The sequence below is a fragment of the Anomalospiza imberbis genome, chromosome 16 (assembly GCF_031753505.1).
Source record: "Anomalospiza imberbis isolate Cuckoo-Finch-1a 21T00152 chromosome 16, ASM3175350v1, whole genome shotgun sequence".
NCBI lineage: Eukaryota > Metazoa > Chordata > Aves > Passeriformes > Viduidae > Anomalospiza > Anomalospiza imberbis.
The window spans coordinates 5,649,543-5,667,997 of NC_089696.1; the positions used below are offsets into that span (position 1 = coordinate 5,649,543).

At 39.8% G+C, this 18,455-nt stretch overlaps 1 protein-coding gene across 2 annotated transcripts in view; it reads right to left on the bottom strand.

The window, feature by feature from the left end:
- The window catches only part of USP7 (ubiquitin specific peptidase 7), a 71,276-nt gene that overhangs the window by 32,298 nt on the left and 20,523 nt on the right, over window positions 1–18,455 (bottom strand). The window contains exons 2-5 of one of the 2 annotated variants that reach the window (XM_068206719.1): window positions 8,006–8,110; window positions 7,585–7,617; window positions 2,111–2,309; window positions 592–730 (exon numbers count right to left, since the gene is read on the bottom strand). In XM_068206719.1, the coding sequence (XP_068062820.1) occupies window positions 592–730; window positions 2,111–2,309; window positions 7,585–7,617; window positions 8,006–8,110 (476 nt within the window). The remainder of the gene's footprint in view (window positions 1–591; window positions 731–2,110; window positions 2,310–7,584; window positions 7,618–8,005; window positions 8,111–18,455) is intronic. The other variant, XM_068206720.1, reaches the window with a different exon arrangement.

The window sequence follows — 18,455 nt, forward strand, 5'->3', positions numbered from 1 at the left end:
ATCTTTAGTAATAAACTGAAGAAGAAAAACCAAAGAACACCAAAGCAGTCGTTTTTCAGCTTAGTAGATTTTAATTCTTTTTTAGTGTCTCAGTGCAGGAAACTTGTTCCTGCCTTACAAAATTTTACAGCAGTTTTTCAGTTTTCAATGATGTAGGAGTTGGTAATCAAATGTTCTGCTGCTTCTGGACAATATTCCAAAACCTTTGCAAATGCTTAAAAAGCTCCCACAATTCAAGAGAAACCTTAGTAGTATTAGGGCATTAAATATACATGCACATATACACAAAGAACATACTGAAATGCAAGCAAATTTATGTTGCTTCAGAATGTCAGTGACTATCACTTAGTGATAACAAAACACAAGCACTCAGGCAGAAAATAATAATGAGGGACTATTTAAATTACAACATAAGTAAAAGCGCTCTGCAAAAATCAAATTAATAGAGTAAGAAATTGAAAAGAAATCTACAACAAAGATAGAAAAAAATAACAGCTTGGGGGAAAAAACCCCTTTGCTATCAGCATCTCAGTATACAGGTATAAAACTGCTCCTACCTAGCAACAGATTAACACATGTCCAACTACTTACACTCCAGGCCATGAAGTTAGAAAAGCCCCAGTCGTTCTCCTTATGAAAGAACAAGTGACTAATACGACGACTGAATGATTTTTCATCATCCTTGTAGTTTATTATCTTGAGAACTGCTTGTGCATGACAGGACCATGACCTACAAATACAGAAGAAACACTTGAAACTCCTTCAAAACCAAGCTTTTTATAGTCGTTACATAAGTTTTTTTGTTAGGAATTTTTGGTACATTACTTTCACACATCCGACTTTTTTTCCTTATTAGATGTTAATTGTTATTGAGGGCATGAACCTCTGGGGCTTTCTGAAGCCACATTATGAACCTGGAATGGAGATTTTCTTATGGCAACAGTGTTGACAAGAAAGTGTGTCAGTGACTTGCAGGTTGGTTTAAGAAGCTGACAGCTCCCCCAGGTGAGTTAGCTCTGATCTGCCTCACTGCACATGGACAGGCCAGCTCCAAGTGCTCTTGGTGTCTACAGAGTGGGAGGTCTCAGCCTTTGGTAAGCAAAGGATGAGGAGCTTCTACTCTCCCTTCCACAAGATAAACTCCCCAACACTAATTGTCTCAGCAGCACTTCTTCATGACCATTGGTGTTCAAAACCGCCCTACTTGTGCAAGGCAATCAGTCCGGACACAGCTCGGACAAGGTCCTGTCACTGCCTCATGCAGTGGCACTGCTTGCTCAGCTCCCCCAGCTGCACCTTGGTTGGTACTTCTGAAGATCACCCTTTTTCTGTAAATGCTTGGAGGTGAATCACATGTCCTGTGACCTGTTTATACACTTACAACCTTTCCTTTACATCCTACCCTGAGCACTCACCTCTAAATTCTAAAAACGATGAAGCAGGGCAATTTATTATCCAGAGTAAACAACAAGCTTTGTGAGATTCAGTGCCAGAATGGAGTTACCCTATTGGAAAGGACACCTGAGATGTCTGCACTCTTCCTGGATAAACTACAAGAGTGCCCCAGAAATCTGTCGTTATATTTTTAAATTTTTCTTTTACTTACAAAAGTGGTCAAAGGTAGTCAATGCTGATTTGCATGCAGGACTCCAACAACACACACGTGTTCAGATCCTTCTGGATGAGTGATGAACTCCACTTAAGGAGAGGACTCATGCCCTGCTCTGCCTGCACTGGTAGCAGTTCACATGCTTCACAGGGCAGCATTTATAGCTTGGCATGGTTAGAGAAGCTCCATTTTCATTTGAAATAAACCCAGAACATTTTCCATGCCAAGAAAACTGTCAGTCGAGGGCTTCTCCTTCAGCAAGCATATATGTAAATTCTACCACAAACTTCTAGTCACACAAGTTGATTTTAGCTCATCCTAAAGAGGGGATTATTCTTATGCTTTGAGATTTAGAAAGGTGGGGGGTAAAGGGCACTCAAACCCTTGCAAGAATTCTTTCCTCTTGCAGAAAGTAAGGGATTTTTTGTAGATGTTTGTATTTCTTGCAACAGATTAACCAGTATCAAGTGAGGACTTGTACAATAATTAAAAGGGTCTTACGTGGAATCAGATTCAGCATTGCACTGAAGGAAGAATCCTACGCTTTTCTGGTGTGGTCTGTCCGGGTAGAGTCGTGGCATTACCATGATCTTCCATGGCAAATTCCGAACGAAGCAGGGAGGGCTGAGCACTGACTCACTCAACCTGTTGAAGCGTTCCACTGTAAACTGAAATGTTGCTTCTGATCGCCAACTTGTATCTGTAACACACACATACCACTGCTTGAAACACCTCACATTCTTCACTCCAAAATGACCAACATCATGTAACATGAGCATGTTTCATGTAGTGGAATACTGGAAGCAACAAAAACATCCCCATCCCAGAGGGACAGTGAGCTACTTAATTACTGGCATCTCAATTTTTTCATTTTGAAAAACACCACACCTCCATTCAGGCAAACATGGCATTGCAAGACACATTCCTTTTGTACACCATTTCCTTAAATGCTTCTTTAGGATTTGTTACCACTCCAGCTTCTTCTAAAGCAGCAGGTGCAGTAAGACAGACACATCAAATGCTCTACAACTAAATCACAGCCCACTCTAACTCTTCTTGTTGTGTAGCATCTCCACAGCCCAGTTTAAGTCACTTCCCTGCGTGAACCCATATGCACAACAGAATTTCACAATCTGTTCAAATGCCCTGTTGATATCATGTCGCCATTTAGTTGGTTTTGGCTTGCAATAGTATATTTTAAAACAGAGGAATGTCATAGGTTGGTTGTTGGATTTTTGTAAAATTGTATTAAGTTTGCTGAAAATCAACTCAAGAGTAGGGTCCTGTTTTCTTTGTGCTATGCAAAGACTTTAGAGATTTTTAGTGGTCTAGGACTTAATTAAATGAGACTTTTTTTTTTCCAAAGAGCTTATTTTGACACACACAATTGAAGTAATTTCGCCTTCTTCCCACATACCCAGATTTTCACCTACCACAATCTGTTCTGCTTCTGCAGTACACAGCTATAACAGGGTGCTGGAGACTGTGACCGCTTCAGCAAGGCGCAAGGCCAGGCTCTCTTTACTGTGGCACGCCTCATATTGCACTCAGGGAGAGAAAGCCTGCAACTTATCTCAACAACTCGACAGGCCAGGGATGCACAAGACACTCCCTGGGATGCACATGACACTCCCACTCCATGGTTCCAGTCTGACACCAGTGTAACATGGAATCCTCCTGGCTCTAAGGAGGCTGGACTAGCACCCAGGGCAGCAGGCAGCACCCATGGTCACTCTGCTGCTCTCCCTGCACCCACGGGGGATGCACAACTGAAGGTGTGTCACACATGCAGTGACACCCCAAATCAAAGAGCACCGAAGAACAACACCACTGAGCCAGAAGTCAGAGTGTGAACTGTGACAAGGCACACAGTACAACAGATGTGTTCCTGCCATACACAGACAGCAGTCATTTACTCAACTTGGCACAGCATCAGACAGCACTGAATCATTTTTCCAAAATACAGGTGAATCCTGATTGCTACCTTACTTTAAAAATTGAACACTTGATTACAACATGCAACAGGGTAAAAATTATACATTTCATACAGAAAATTACCAAGTTTTAGCCACAACTGCCAGAGAGCTATGACAGATTTCATTCTTCTCCCTTGTGAATCAGTTTTCAAGCAGTTGTCCTACTCCTGAACTGCAACACAGAATATTTTTTTGTGTATGGTCTGACAGCCCTAAGCATTCCAGTTATCTCTTGACAGTACTACAGCTCAAATCTGCTTCCTGTCCCCTCCACTCCTGCAAAGACCTTCGTGTTGCCCTGTGCTATCAGCTTCCTCAGTAACACAAGAGTTCAAAGGATTACTTTCTCCTTTTTCCTTGCCTGGAAGTGCAGCTAACTAGCAGTCTGTCACCTACTTAAAAATGCTCTCTTCCCAGTTTCACTACTCACTGCCCGTTGACAGAGTGAAGAGCTGATCTTCTACACCCAAGAACCTGACAGGCTGCAGACAGAGGAGCTCTAACTTGATTTGCAGCCAGGATAAAACAAATCTGTAACACGCTTAACAATTTAAAATCAGTCTTGTATGACACGTGTATCTCAAACCAACTTGAGGCCACCTCCCTACTCACAATCATGATATCAGTGCTTCTGGGCTCAGTTTGAGCTTCCAAAAAACGAGCCAAGTTTGCTTTCTGCCTCCTTTGATGCACTTTCAAAGCACTTCAGCACAAGGGTGCAGCAGTGCTGCTACAGTGTCAGCTAAAAAATGCAGCCCACGCAGCATCTGCAGATGCTTTGGAGAAAGTTTGCCTGTATTTCATGATTTCTTTTCAGGAAAGCCTGTGCATGAGAGCTCACCAGGGAATGGGAACTCTTCTCTGTAAAATATTTGAGCAAGCACTAGTAACTGCTCCATAAAAACACAGCCTTGTAACATAGGTCAACCCTAAAATAGAAGTTTCTTTAAAAATAACAACCTTCCTTTCCTTCCAGTAAGCCTATTTTTTCTTAGGAAGTATAATGGATTAAAGGATTAATTTTATTAGAAGTTTACATAGCAAACGTGAAAATTATTTTGAGAACATCAATAAATAAAGCCTTTTTTTTGCCATCTTGAACATGTCCTCCAGATGCCAGTTAAAGACTGCAACTGGCAGCAGGATAATTTAGTAGTGACTGGCAAGTGAGACTTTTATAAATCCCAGAACTACAAATTGAACACAAGGTCAAAAGGACTGATCCAGCTGACAATACTTGGAGAAATTACATGCAATGGACTGTTTTTGCTATGTGAAAAACATTTTTTCATTGATGTGATGAATGTCACATTCAGCATCTTCACAGAAGAAAGATCCTTCAAATCAGAGATCCAAATACTGAACAGGATCCATTTTAAGGCTGAAACACATATTTAAATGTTGATACTTTTGGGAAAAGCAGTTTTCTTTATTCTCTTAGTAAGTGTTGCTACCTTGAAAGTGCACTGGAGTTATTAAAATATTCTGAACTTGAATTATTAATGGAGAAACTGGCTGAATATTCTATGAATATTTTAATAATGATCCAAATACAGCATGCAATACCAGCATATGGCTAAGACTGATGTTTCTGAAAGCCTTCTTGCTTCTGCAATTCTTCATAGAAATGAGACTTCAGGAGGTAATGGCAAAGCTGTGATTTTATGTTCAGCTAGGGACTTTCTGTTTGAACTTTAACTTCTAAGAGAATTTACTCTATGTGTTGCTTTGAATACTGATGCACTTGCAAACAAGTTTTGATCAGAGCCTTGTTTTTAATACTTTTTACTTTATTTGCAGAGGCTGCTATTCCGGCTTTTAAAGTCTGGTTCATTTAAGTCCTTCTCCATACAAAGCACAGCACAACCCTTCAGCTGGTTCTTTTTAATTGCTAAGACTTCACACAGAGCAGCAACAGGTACTGGTCACAGCGCTTGAGAGAACACAGCCTTATCTGAAAGTCCTGCTGGTGCTCCACTGCTGCTCCCGTTCCCTGCGCCTCACAATGCCTGCAGCCTGTTGCCTAGCAAAGGGGATGAGAGCTGCATTTTTTTCCCCCAATCTTATCAGTCATTTCTTTATGTGGTAAGCTGGAAGAACAAAATCAGCTCAAAAGTTTCTTGAACTCATAAAATCACCAGAAAGCCGATTTCTATGATCCAGCTGGAAGCATCAAGCTTTCATCTTCTTGTTCACCTCTCTCACAGGAACTATTAAACTCACTAATTTCGCTGAAGAGGTATCTAAATTCTCCTCATGCGTTCTGTATCAGCTCAGACTGATGCCTCTTTCTATGGGTAACAGCAAAAGAAAACTGCATGTTTATCAGAGAAGCCCCTATCTCCTATTTTCCCTGTCTTTGGAATCTCTGAGCTGTCCATTACCCATGCACATCACACTGCAAACCAGGTTAGCAAGAGCACAAACAGCAAGAGAACAATTGCACTGATGTGTAAATAATGCAACAGCAAGCAATTAATCTGATTTACAAGACTTGGAAAAGAGGCATCATCCACTTATGTGATGCAAGTCTTCAGGAATGTTTTTGCAACTCTTAACATTTTGCAATAACACTCTTCTCTATCTGTGTCAATGCACTGCTGTAGCAGCACCAACATGTAGCCAGACACTCCTTATTCAAATATGATAATGAGGAACTACTAAGAGCATTGCTTAATAATCACACTTGATCCCTGAAGGATGTCCCACTACAGAGTAAGCCCAAGCTCCTGACCATGCTGGAAGTCCATAAAGGCATGAGAAGCTTTCACAAACCTTCTGCCAAATGCCTTCAGATATTTCTTCTCCCCAGTGCAACACCTTCAATACTCAACTCTGAGAGGAGCCGAACAGTTGGGAATTCACACAAACAGGTGCACAGCAGTTTTTTGGCTAAAGGGTCAGTGTTATTCTGAATGAAGAGGTGAATATCTGATTACTTGCCAGCCCTGATATAGCCTGGCTTTCATCAGCTATTCCTGCAGTTTAAGTCCCTATTTTGTCTAATTTGTGCAAGTATATACAGACCAACTAGTGGACAAATGATTTTTCTAATTCACCAATGTGTTATGTACTGGTTGTATCAACAGCAAACACTATCTGTCTTTCTACATATGAACATCCCTACCAAAAACAGAGCTTAAACAGATCTGTTCTAGCCAGCTGGTGTCAACCCATGTGGTCTTCTCTTGCCACCCTCTAAATACCATGGCCTCACAGACATTTAACATCTTTTATAACAGTTTTTCATAAGAAAAGACTCTGAGCAATAAATCAAAACCCTCAGAATGAGATTAGGTAATCACACAAATAAAATTCATAGGCTAAGCAGACTACTTTTTTCTTTCATTGCAAGAATCTGGTCATAGAAAACTTTATCTTTGCCAGTGATAGAAAGGTGATTCAACCTTGAGATGCTTTTGTTAGGAATTTAAACCCTATTCTTCTTCACTATTTTTTATCAATATTTTATGTTCCTTGAACACATGAAAGTAAACACTTTTTTGACCTTTAATCTCAAGCTCTGATTTTTCTGGGAAAAAAAAAAACCACTCAAATTTTTGCACAAATCTAACTAAATGTTTAAGCCTAGTCCTAAATGTACTCTCACAAGATATCATGGGATATGGAACAAATCCCACTCATATGTTGTTCTGTTCTCCCAACTCAATTTTACTTCATTCTTCAAAATGAGCAGTCCCTGCCCATATCCTTTCCTAGGAAAAGTAATATCACTGCACATTTTCCTCTCTAAACATAACAGATTTAGAAACTTGTTACCTTTCTTTAAATATACCCAGAGTTATAATTATTTGATCTTCTGCAAACTGTTCATTTTATTTTCATTTAATGGACCAAGAAAAAGACTTCAAAAACACATGTCCCCTTTTATTAACAGGACATGAGTACATATTTTTTCCTTTGCTTTTGCAAGTAAAATTAGGTGTCAGAACTGATAACAAAAGATGTTCATCAACAGAATAGTTACCACTGACTTACCACACAAAGACAAAACCAGATCACAGCTGCCACCTGATAAGAGAGCAGGACAGATAAGGATTCTAAACACCCTGAAGGAATTGCATAACTGATAAAATTACTATTCAGCAAAGCCCAGCTGCAGCACCTTTAAAGGGCTGTATCACAAAACATAACAATGGACAGTAGTACTTTCAGCAATTTTTAAATGAGTATCTAGAAAGCGGAAGAAAAAAATCGCAAGCCTTCAGAAGTCTAATCCTATTGTACAGCTATGTCAATAGGATTCCTACACAGAAAACCAGCAGCCATAACTACAGACAGATTCATTTTTTAATGAGCTGCAGATCACAGGACATAGGTAAGAGATGGACTATTTTCTCCTCAAAATCATAATAATAAAGAAGCAAACCAACCATGTGTTTATCAAATATTTACTTACCATCTTCCATGTCTTCCTCAGTGTTGTTGTGTCCGTCAGCCATCGCTACATTCCCATTAATGACAGGATTTTGAGTAATTCTTGGAGGATCATCTGTATCTCCAGCTAAGACAGAAAAAAATATGTAAAAATTAAACATGTAATTAATAATCAGAAATTGTCTCAGGTAGTGTTTATGAGACAGATGAATAGTGCACACTTGCACAGAACAGTATTTAATTAAGTTATTGCTCAACAGTTGTACTGGTATGTATCTAAGGAAAATTCCACATATAGGTGAATATTTATGGACAAAGAAAGAAGTCCACATTAATGTGGAATATAGATACAAAGAACATAAACCAACTTTTAAGTTTTCAGATTGCCTTGCAATCAGTATCTCATAGTCAAATCACATTAAATAAGAACTTTCTCTTTTTTTTTCTTGCATTATTAGAATGCAAAAATTTTTACATAAGTTCAAGTTTCTAATAGCAGACTTTCTAAATTAATAAGTTACTTTAAGACTTCTTCAGTGTTACTGTTTTTTTTTTAAGAAAAAACTGAACCTCTAATCAAATGTAATGTAAGATTTAAATCTTGGGAAAAATTGGAAAGGAAATATTTTTAGGATTAAGGAACATTTTAGATATAACATTTTCCAGTTTCTAGCCATCACTGCCATTAAGTTTTGCTCCAGTGATCATTACACATGTAAATGCCACTAAACTAAGAGATATGAGACAACCTGACAAACTGAAATCCCACAATTTCTAAGTTGCATTGCCTTGATTGAACAAGAACCTTCCTGATTCCTCCAACAACTGAGCAACACATCCTTCCATTGCTTCCACACCAAAAGCCAGTGGACGGTTTCAGCATGATTCCAGAAAAGTGGATATATTCTTGGATAAACTAAACGGGCTTCTATCATCAACCTGTAAAACCTATAAGCCCTTGCAACCATCTCAAGGACAAGCATCACTTAAAAGATACTCTAATTTAAAAGGTCTGATGAGTTTCTCATTGCTGTACAAGTCATGCTATTAACTTATATATTCTACTACCCCTCAAAAGCCCCAAGGTCACTGATTTGTGTAACCAGGAGCAGTTTTATACCCAAAAGCTTCACACAAGTTACTGACCGTCTGCACTGCCGGGGATGCAGGTGACCTGTGCCACAGGATGGAAACCGGTCCCAAGGGACACAGCACGATCCCAGCTCCAGCACAGCAGCCTGGCCGTGCCCTCGCCCGTCAGCACCCTGGACAGAGCTGCCCTTGCCACCGGCCCCGCCGCGCTCCCGGGCGGCTCCGTGCTCCACACGGGCACGCGGGGATGCCGAGGGACCGGGCTGCCCACGGACCGGGCTGCCAGGCTGTTTGCAAGAACTGCCAAATAGCCCGGACACTTGCCTTCTACCAGAATGAGTTTCTCCTGGGCAAAAGAGACAAACACAAGCGACAACAGGAATCGCTGTGCGATCGACTCCCGAGTCTTTTAAAAGCCAGCGAGCTCCCACCAAAGGCAGGACAAGCCACGGGAGAAGTGCAGCAGCATCAGTCACCAGGAGCTTCGGAGCGCTCCCTCTCCTCAGAGCACGCCATGCTTCTGCAGCCTCATTCCAATTCACAGCACACAAGAAGATACTTTCACACCCGACACTTCTATTCTGATTGTTTACTCTCCTAGTAAATCCACACAAGTAGTAACCTCTGCCCTCGGCACGACAGAAACAGCTCAGGTTAGAGATTTACCCCTGGATTAGAGCTACGCTAGATCACAAACTTAAGCTCACCCACGGCTTTTGGACACTTATTAGGGTGCAGCAGACCTCACTGAGGTACCAGTGAACGGGGTGCTGTGAAACACACTGCAGCAGTAACACATGCACTTTTCTAAATTCTCAGCTTTAGAACAAAAGCAAAATCAAGTATGACTTGAAATTTTGGCTTTTGTAAGAAAAAGGTTTGCACAAAATTGGCTTGTGTGTGGTAGAGCCTCAGGGGCCCCCTCAGCAGCAATCGGCACTGGCAATGCTGCAGTAGAACAGCAACTCAAAGATTTACTACAACAAAATTATGGGGGTCAGGTTTGAACTCCTGCAACTTAAGAGCAGGAAAAATGACAAAAATCAAGAGTGAGAAGGAAAGATCTCAAATTTCATTTCAACATCCTGCCTTTCCCCCAGCTTTTTTAACCTTTTAACAGCACGTGCTGGTCTAAACAGAAAGCTGTCCACTGGATCACTGCATTCAAGAAGCACAGAGCATGTTCTCAAAATGCAACAATTGTTTACACTAAATTAATACTAAGTTTTTAAAAAATTATTTTTCTTCCTAAAGTTATCATCAGTGCAACTTAGTATCTGGAAACAAACTGAAGCAAACACCTGAGGAATAATTCTATTCGTCACTAAAAGCATATCTGATGTTACTTTTTAAAAGGGAATTAAAATATTGACCCCATGTTTCATAGGGAAAGAACTGTCCTTAACCAATAAAATAAAAAGATTTCTATGAGACACTGCTCTATCCGAAAGTATGACTTAGAGATCATAGCAACAGCAATCAACTTAAACAGAGACAGCTTCTGAGAGATACTGTTTAGTGATAAGACAAATGAACCATGATGAATGTCCCTGCTACTTCTTCTGACATAGATGGACACAAAGTTTGTGATACAGCTTTCCGATATGGAAACCAGATAACACCCGTCAATGGTTTTTTGCTGCTGTGAACAAAGGAAACTTTTTAACTGCTAAAAAAAGTGAACTAATCCTTTACACAAACAAAACACAATCCCTCTTCAACAGATGTACTAGCAAGCAGTATAACAAAATACATTTGCTGGTAGAGCACTGAAAACAAGTAATTTGTGTTTTTCTCTCTTGTCTTTAAGAGCTCATAGGAAAGAATTGGAAAATCATACCAAGGTTTAATTAAGAAACATGTTTTCCTTTGCCTCAAGCAGAGGCAATGCCAAAGACTTATTCAAATTATACATTACAGGATTAAGAAGAAGAAAAAATACCTGTCCACACTGGCCAAGAAAACCTTCCTACCAAACATACCACTTAATACACTGCTGTCTTTAATGCAGCTTAAACCACAGTGTGTCAACATCACTCCAGTCATGTCACCGTCTAATTCCACATCGGAATACCCAGTTTTAATGACATCCCAGGAATAAATTTGAGATGCGGTCTATAAATCAACTGAAAGTTAGTATAAACCACATCAATTAAGGAAGTATCACAACAAAGTGGCTTTAAGAATAGGAATTTTTTTTAACTCTTTAAATACATTACTGCAATATTCAATGCATACAGCTCTCAACAGCAAAATTGTAGACATTGTAAAAGACTGTTTGGTAAGCAATTCTTTTTCTCCTCCTCAAAATGCAACACATAAATCTCTGTAGATATTCCTTCATTACAAAAAGGAATGCAAGGCAACACAAAAAACAGTGATGACAATTTCTTCTGCAACATTTAACATCACATACCTTTTTCTCTCTGCCCATGGCACTTTGTTACAAATTAAAAATAGAAGAGTTTACAGGGGATCTCTGAGTTTGGAGGCTAAGACAACTTCCAAGAAGAGACATTTCAGATATTAGTGAGTTTGTGCACAAAAAAGAGCTTTCTCTTAGTTACTGAAAGATCATGAATGCTGAAATAAGTCTAAACACTGAGATATGCAACTGGAACAAAACTGAAGTGTGACGCCAGAGTTTGGGAAGCTGGTAAGAAGTGTCAGTCATCTTACACAAACAAATTACTGGATTATATATAAGTGACTCTGCAGGTGCACACTTCTCATCACTCATTGACTAAGTCTGTCAACTGAAGTGCTGAGATGAAAGGCTGAAAGCAAACTGGCTGTGGCAATTGCTGCAGGGGAAAGAGGGAGAGAGAAGGGAAAAATCCAACTAAGTTCTCTGAAACTATAAAATTGCCATATAATGACAGACCCTACAGAAAGTATATATATGAAAAAAGCCCCTGCTTGTTATGGACTAAGAGCTCAGTATTATCATATTCAAATACACTATTAAGCAATCAGAATTAAAACAGCATCACTGTTTTTTTTAAACTGTATTCAGAAACAAAAAAGGCTTTTCTGATGGATTCAGCCTGTTTAATAATATGAACTCAAGTATCACAGTAAGATACTTTGCTCTGTTGTTCTACTGTTCACAGCAATTCAAATCTACAAGGAAGGAATCTCAGTTTGCCATACTTTCTTCCTACCGATGAGAAAGTGGGAAAAATTTTGTCAAGTTCATGTGGCTTCTGGCATAACTTAAATGCAGTTCTAAGACAGGCGCAGTGCAGAGTGCTCTGTCCCTAAGCTGCAGGACACGTTGCTCAGCATAAACACGTGTTTGCAGTCACATGTGGCCAAAAGCTACAGAATGACTCCACAAGTGCAGCAATTCCACTACAGCAGAAACTGCCTCTATTTAACAATGATGACAGTGAGCTCTAACTTTAACTAAGCTTTCAGTCATGACTCACATCACAGCGTAGTCAAAGTCTGAAAGCTTATCCATAATGTTTGTCATTAGCTTTTTAGCTTTTGGAGCTGGCAGCCACACAGGAGAAACTGAAGCAGTCTCAGTAGCAGGTTATGAAACATTTGTTTCCTTTTGAGGTTAAGGAGACCACAGTGGAGTAATAGTGATACTAAAAACTTGGTTACAGTTATCACACACATCCGCCTCACGCTGGAAATCACTGGGACTGAGGGCTTTTACAGCCCCTGTGCACAGCTTGCACAGCTCCCCATGCAGCAGTGCCACAGCAATCCCAAAATGAGCAGGGAGTTGTACCAAGGGCAGCATCAGCAGCCTGAAGGGAGTCAGTCATTCACTGCCAGCAGCAGCTTGAAGAACACCATGAACTTAAACATCCAGGGTCTTGCTTTTAGTGGGGGAAAGCAGAAAACAACACGACTTTCCCCTCTTCTGCTGGACTAAATGGACATTCCAGAATTAAAGCCTTCATAAAGTTTTTAAAGGACATTTTTCTTTTAAAATATAAATACAACACTATATACAGATATGATAAAGGGGTGTGTGCGTGAATTCAAGTGGATGAGTGAACCTGCAGTAAACACTGGGAAAAGGACATACTGAGCAAAAATATCAGGTGGCAGGAGATAAGAATAAACTCAGAGAATGTAAATGAGCAAAATCCATGCTGTAGCAGTCATCCTACATCAGCATCAAGGATATCCACTGCATGCTCAACACATAGTCCAGGTCTAGCTTTGCATCTCAGTGTCAGGACTCAAAGATGTCACACTCCCTTAGGGCAGCCCAGCAGAACCATGGTCCTCTGCACTCACTATAGAACACCACTTCTATTGCGGAACAAACCATAACCTCTTCAAACATTTTTTTAAATTATTATTTTAAAATACATCAATATTTTAAATAAATCAACATCTAAAAGTTTATTTCAGTCATAGTTTAAAATACCAGCCGAACATGGATAATAGCACACAAGTAAAAAAAAAAAAAATTAAGAAATCATCACTTACTAGAAATCATAATGAATAAACATTCTGTGATTTCAAGTGCTATAATAAATACCACCTCTTCAACCACCAAATTGATCCTTGCTATTGGAGCTATTGGGCAGCATATCAAAATACATCATTGAGAAATTCCTAAAGCAAGCAGTAAATGCCACACTTTCCGAAGCAGCTACTGAACTGTGGTGGTGCAAAGAAGACACTCATGAGACTCAAATAGAAAGTAAGAAAATTGTTTTTTGGAAGCAAACAAGAAAGTTTGAAAAATGTGAAGAAGATGATGAACAAATACCTGCCTTAAGCTGGAAGTAACAATGCCAACAGTTTACTTCACAACTCTGGAGCACAGACTGCCCAGACCATGCCTGTAAGGGGGCTGCAGGTACTCCCGTGGAACTGGTTTTTTTATATGGCTGTAACAGCTCACAGGAAAACTTTTGGGCTCCAGAAGTTTGCTTCTCCTGAAGTCTGGAAACCATTGCTCTGAAAGCCAGATGAATAGAGTAGCTCCAAGGAGGGCGGTGTTTAAAAAGAACAATCAAAATCCAAACAAACAAAATACCAGATAGCCAGACCAAAAAATAAAACCAAAACAACCACACATGCCAAAATTAGCCAAACAAGCTCCCAACTCCATGATCTGAATGGAATTAATTTACAGAAGTCAATCTTTGAACTACTAAATGTGTTCAGAGCAAAAATTTCCCTTCACTTACTCTGAAAGAACTCAGCTTTCCCAAAGTAAGAGAAACTATTTGGCCCCTAATCCCTACCTGCAGTTAGAATACAAACACCACTTACTGCACAAAGGGACTCAAGAGAAAGGGAATTAAATGAAAAGCATTCCACACAGTTTCATTTGTGCAAGACAGTCCTAGGTTGCTATAACGAAAAATCTGAAGAGGAATCAAGCAATTTCTGTACTGTGGCGGCCTTTGAAAAGGCATCCAAAAATAAAGGAATTCACCTAAAACATTTCAAACATATCAAACAGTAACAGAGACTGAGATTAGTTTGGCCAGAAGAATGGAAGGAGGGAAAAGGGAAGTACACAAACCCCCATGATCCTATGGATCAAGATGCAGATAACTGCTGTCATGGATGTTTCCATTACTTGTAAATATTATGTCATTTATCTTAGTTAAAAGTTAATTCTCCCATTAGCAAAAGTGGGGAAAATTTGCTTTGGCTTCATTTATTATTTTTCTCTTTTCATAGTTCATTACTTGACCCAGTGCCAAAAGGTGTATCTAGTAATGTATGTACCTTAACAAGAAAGTGATGAAGGACAATGACTAAGTCTTAAGGGGGAAAAGCTTCTAGAGAAGTATCAGGAGACAGTGCCAAGCTTACAGACTAAGGGAAAAAGGTATTAGGGGCATAGGAAACAAGGGGAGTTCCAGCTAGGGCAACAAGGTTTAAAGATCTTCAATCCTTTCAAAATTTGCTCTTTTACATTTAGAAAGAAAGGAGAAAAGACATTTATTTTCTAAAGAGCAAGTAGCCAATGTTAAATCATTAAAAAAAAATGAAGCAGTATTATACGGAAGTCTTTTGCTCTCCAATTGTCATCTGAAACAAGTAATTATTGCATTATTGACTGGGAATTGCAAATCTCCCACAGAAGAAGATGATGTTACACAAGACAGCAAATGAAGAACTGGGATGGGACAACTTCCTGGAAGCAGACTCATCTCTGCCATGCCCACAGAATATGTAGCAATGACTAGACAGACAGTAACAGCAGTGCAGCCACCACTTATTATTACACTGATCAATCATTATGTTGCTGTGCCTTGCATTCCCATCACTGGGTCTGCCTGGCCAAAGAGGACATTTGACAAAGCACAGGATGGCCAGACTGGTTTCTAACTGCGCCAAAGTAACTAATGAATGGGAACAAAACTGTATTAATAGACTACATGATTGCTCTATTCTTAGATAAAACAAAGCAGTTAGACTCTGAGAAGCCCCTGAACAACATGCATGAACAATGCCAGTCTGTAAGGTAAATAGTATCAGAAGCATCATTCCAATGATACAGTTATCTTCATGGGAAAATACATGGAAGGTACAATGTAACTTTGTGGACAGAAAAATAGCTGAGAACAAATAGCCCATGCAGAACCTGCTCTATAACTAAGCAGTTTGCTCTAGCTACTCATTTATCTGCCGATCTTCAAAGACAGGAGCAGCCTGATGGCACTTTACAAAATGAAACTCTTATAATGTTTTTAAAATGTGATTTAACTTCCTACTGACACATAAAAAGCATTTAGGGTATTATCGATACAACTACTCAGTGGACTTTAGGCTGCCATTGAAGAAGTCAGCCCAAAAATTTACTGATACCAAGAGTGACTAAATTACCTGCTTTCAGCAGTTTAATCCTTTGCTCTATGAATAATTCGGTGTCAGATGAAAGACTGTGTGAACCAGTGTTCAGTTCGGACACTAACAACACACCTATAATTACTGAACAAAATTACAACTCTATGCTCTTGGTGAAGAGTGTGTATAGGCAGCCTTCACATTTCAAGGGATCTTTCAAAATCTTTTTAAGCCCCAGGTGTTTAATAAATGGGGTAGACAGCAGCATTGGCACGAGTTTTTCTTCATTACAGTCAAATTATTTAGCAGAAGATACCAACCTGTCTCATTATCCTGGCTTTATGCATTGTACAGTGTCACAACTTCTTGGCAGTGATCAGGATAAGAGAAGGTCTGCTGAAAAATCTTTCATAGTTCCTTTTCTTAGTCTGAAGAGCTTTTTAGCTCAGGCTATGCTTCTAGAAAACTATCAGATCAGGAAGAAAGGCAGGAAGACTGCTTCTGGCTACCCTGTAATACTCAAAAAACAGTAACTAGAACAGTTGACAAGATAAATTATTTTCTTCCATGATCAGGAAAGGCCAAAACATCAGAAGTGTCATGACCTATTATGGCAGCAGCTCCTGGACTTGCACTACCTTCTCCTTGCTGTATCTAGAGCAGCAAGGCTACAGAAGCAACTACCCCAACTTGTCACGTCCTGTCTCTGCACATTCCAGAGATGGCAGTGTGATTACATCTCTGCTGCAGGTCGGGCACTCGGTCCCAACCTAGCGAACACACCCTGAACAATGTGTTTTTCCAGTATCACACCCCTCTTTAGGTTTTACTGCTCTACTAAGTAATAGCCTTCTCTACTGCAACAACAAAGGCTACCATCTGTGGCATCACTAGAGAGGCTGCAAAACTACTCACAGAAAAAATGAAGTTCTGAAAGAGGGAAGAAAAGGATGCACCCTCAGCTGGAGCCGGAGCAGTCCAAGGGCCACAGAGTATTTACATTTGTCTGACACTATACCCAGCATGCTACAACTCTGTGGTCATGTTCTTGGTGTGTTTAAGACAGACAATTAAAAAGCAATTAAAATGAGTATATTTGGATGATAATATAAGCACATTATGTAATTAGTGATTCTGCTCCCTTTAGCACCTCCCTCTTTCCTAGTGGAAGTCCAGAAAAGCACACACCTCCACCACCTGGACCAGCCCGGTTTTTATTACTCAGATACATAAATTTTTCAGAACTCACTTCTCTGTAATTTTGGATGAGTGCAACGCACATTCTCAGAGAGTCTTGGAGTACATCTATTTAACTAAATACAATAACTGAACACTCACCACATGCTTAAGCAGCAAAAAGGTTTTGCACATTCACCAGTAGCATAAAACATTGCCTTACATGGGTACGATCACACACACCACTTGCCCAAACCAGCTCTGAAGGTACACTGCTTCTGCGCAGTAACTTTGCTACAAAGTATTATTCATCACTATTTCAGATTCTGTAACTCTGTTTTGAGACCAGATTCATCCTTACAGCAAATGCTAATTGCACTGCTCACGCCTGAACTCAGCCTTGAAGCACGTTGAGTTTTGCTCACATTAGCAGTAGCACAGGAAGGTAGCTTGAATGTATTTTCCTAATAGTGACGTAATTTTTAGACTGTTGAAGCACTGTTGATCTGCCCATGTTGGAGTTTAAAAGCAAAATTAATTTCCTAGTAGAGAATAACGCTGGATAACAATATGGATTTGCACTGGAATTAATTTTATAGGCACTAGGAGCAAAAAATATAAATCACCTACTTTAGCCCCATCTTTTAATTTATCTTTTAACAGAAAAGATCACTCCAAGCCACAGAAACTGTGCAACGTGCCCAAACCCTCACATTTAGGGATCTAACATCTCCAGCACTTCAAATACTTAAAACAACAGTACTGTTATTTTCAGTAATGCTTTTAAAGGTCTTCCGTTATTATTGGAGATTTGCTAACACTGATCTTGTTTTCCCTCCTCTTCCTCATGCTCCCAGCTGTGCAGAGAAATGGATAGATACATAAGGTATTCCAGGCTCACGGAATCTGACTCAGTGGTTGCAGGCAGCTGGTAGTTCTAGACTAGGCGAGAAGAGGGAAAGACAAATAAATCATATTCAGGAAAATAACATTAAAAACTATATAAAACTGTGAAAAAGCATGCAAGCACAATAAATCATATTTCCTTCTCACCTGACAACACAAACAAGCTTAAATCCAGGCTTCTTTGCTGCATAGTAAAGGAGTCAACATCAAATACACTCACAAGAAAGTATTGCTTTGAGGATAACTATGGAATGTGTTTCAGAGGTGGCTGTTACAGCAAAGCAGCCTGAAATCCCAGGCCAAAGCATCTCCAAAGTTCATCTGTTAGTCCCATGGCGAATCTAGAAAAATGCAAAAACTGTGTCCCTGAGGACACAAGGAGTGGTGATCTCTGCCATGCCACTGGATGCATACACTGCCCAGTTGGGATGCATAACTGGAAGATCTCAGTAGCACCAGTATCTGATTACATTTTCCTTGAGGTGGTAGCTTCTGCAACCAAGAACCACCACAGG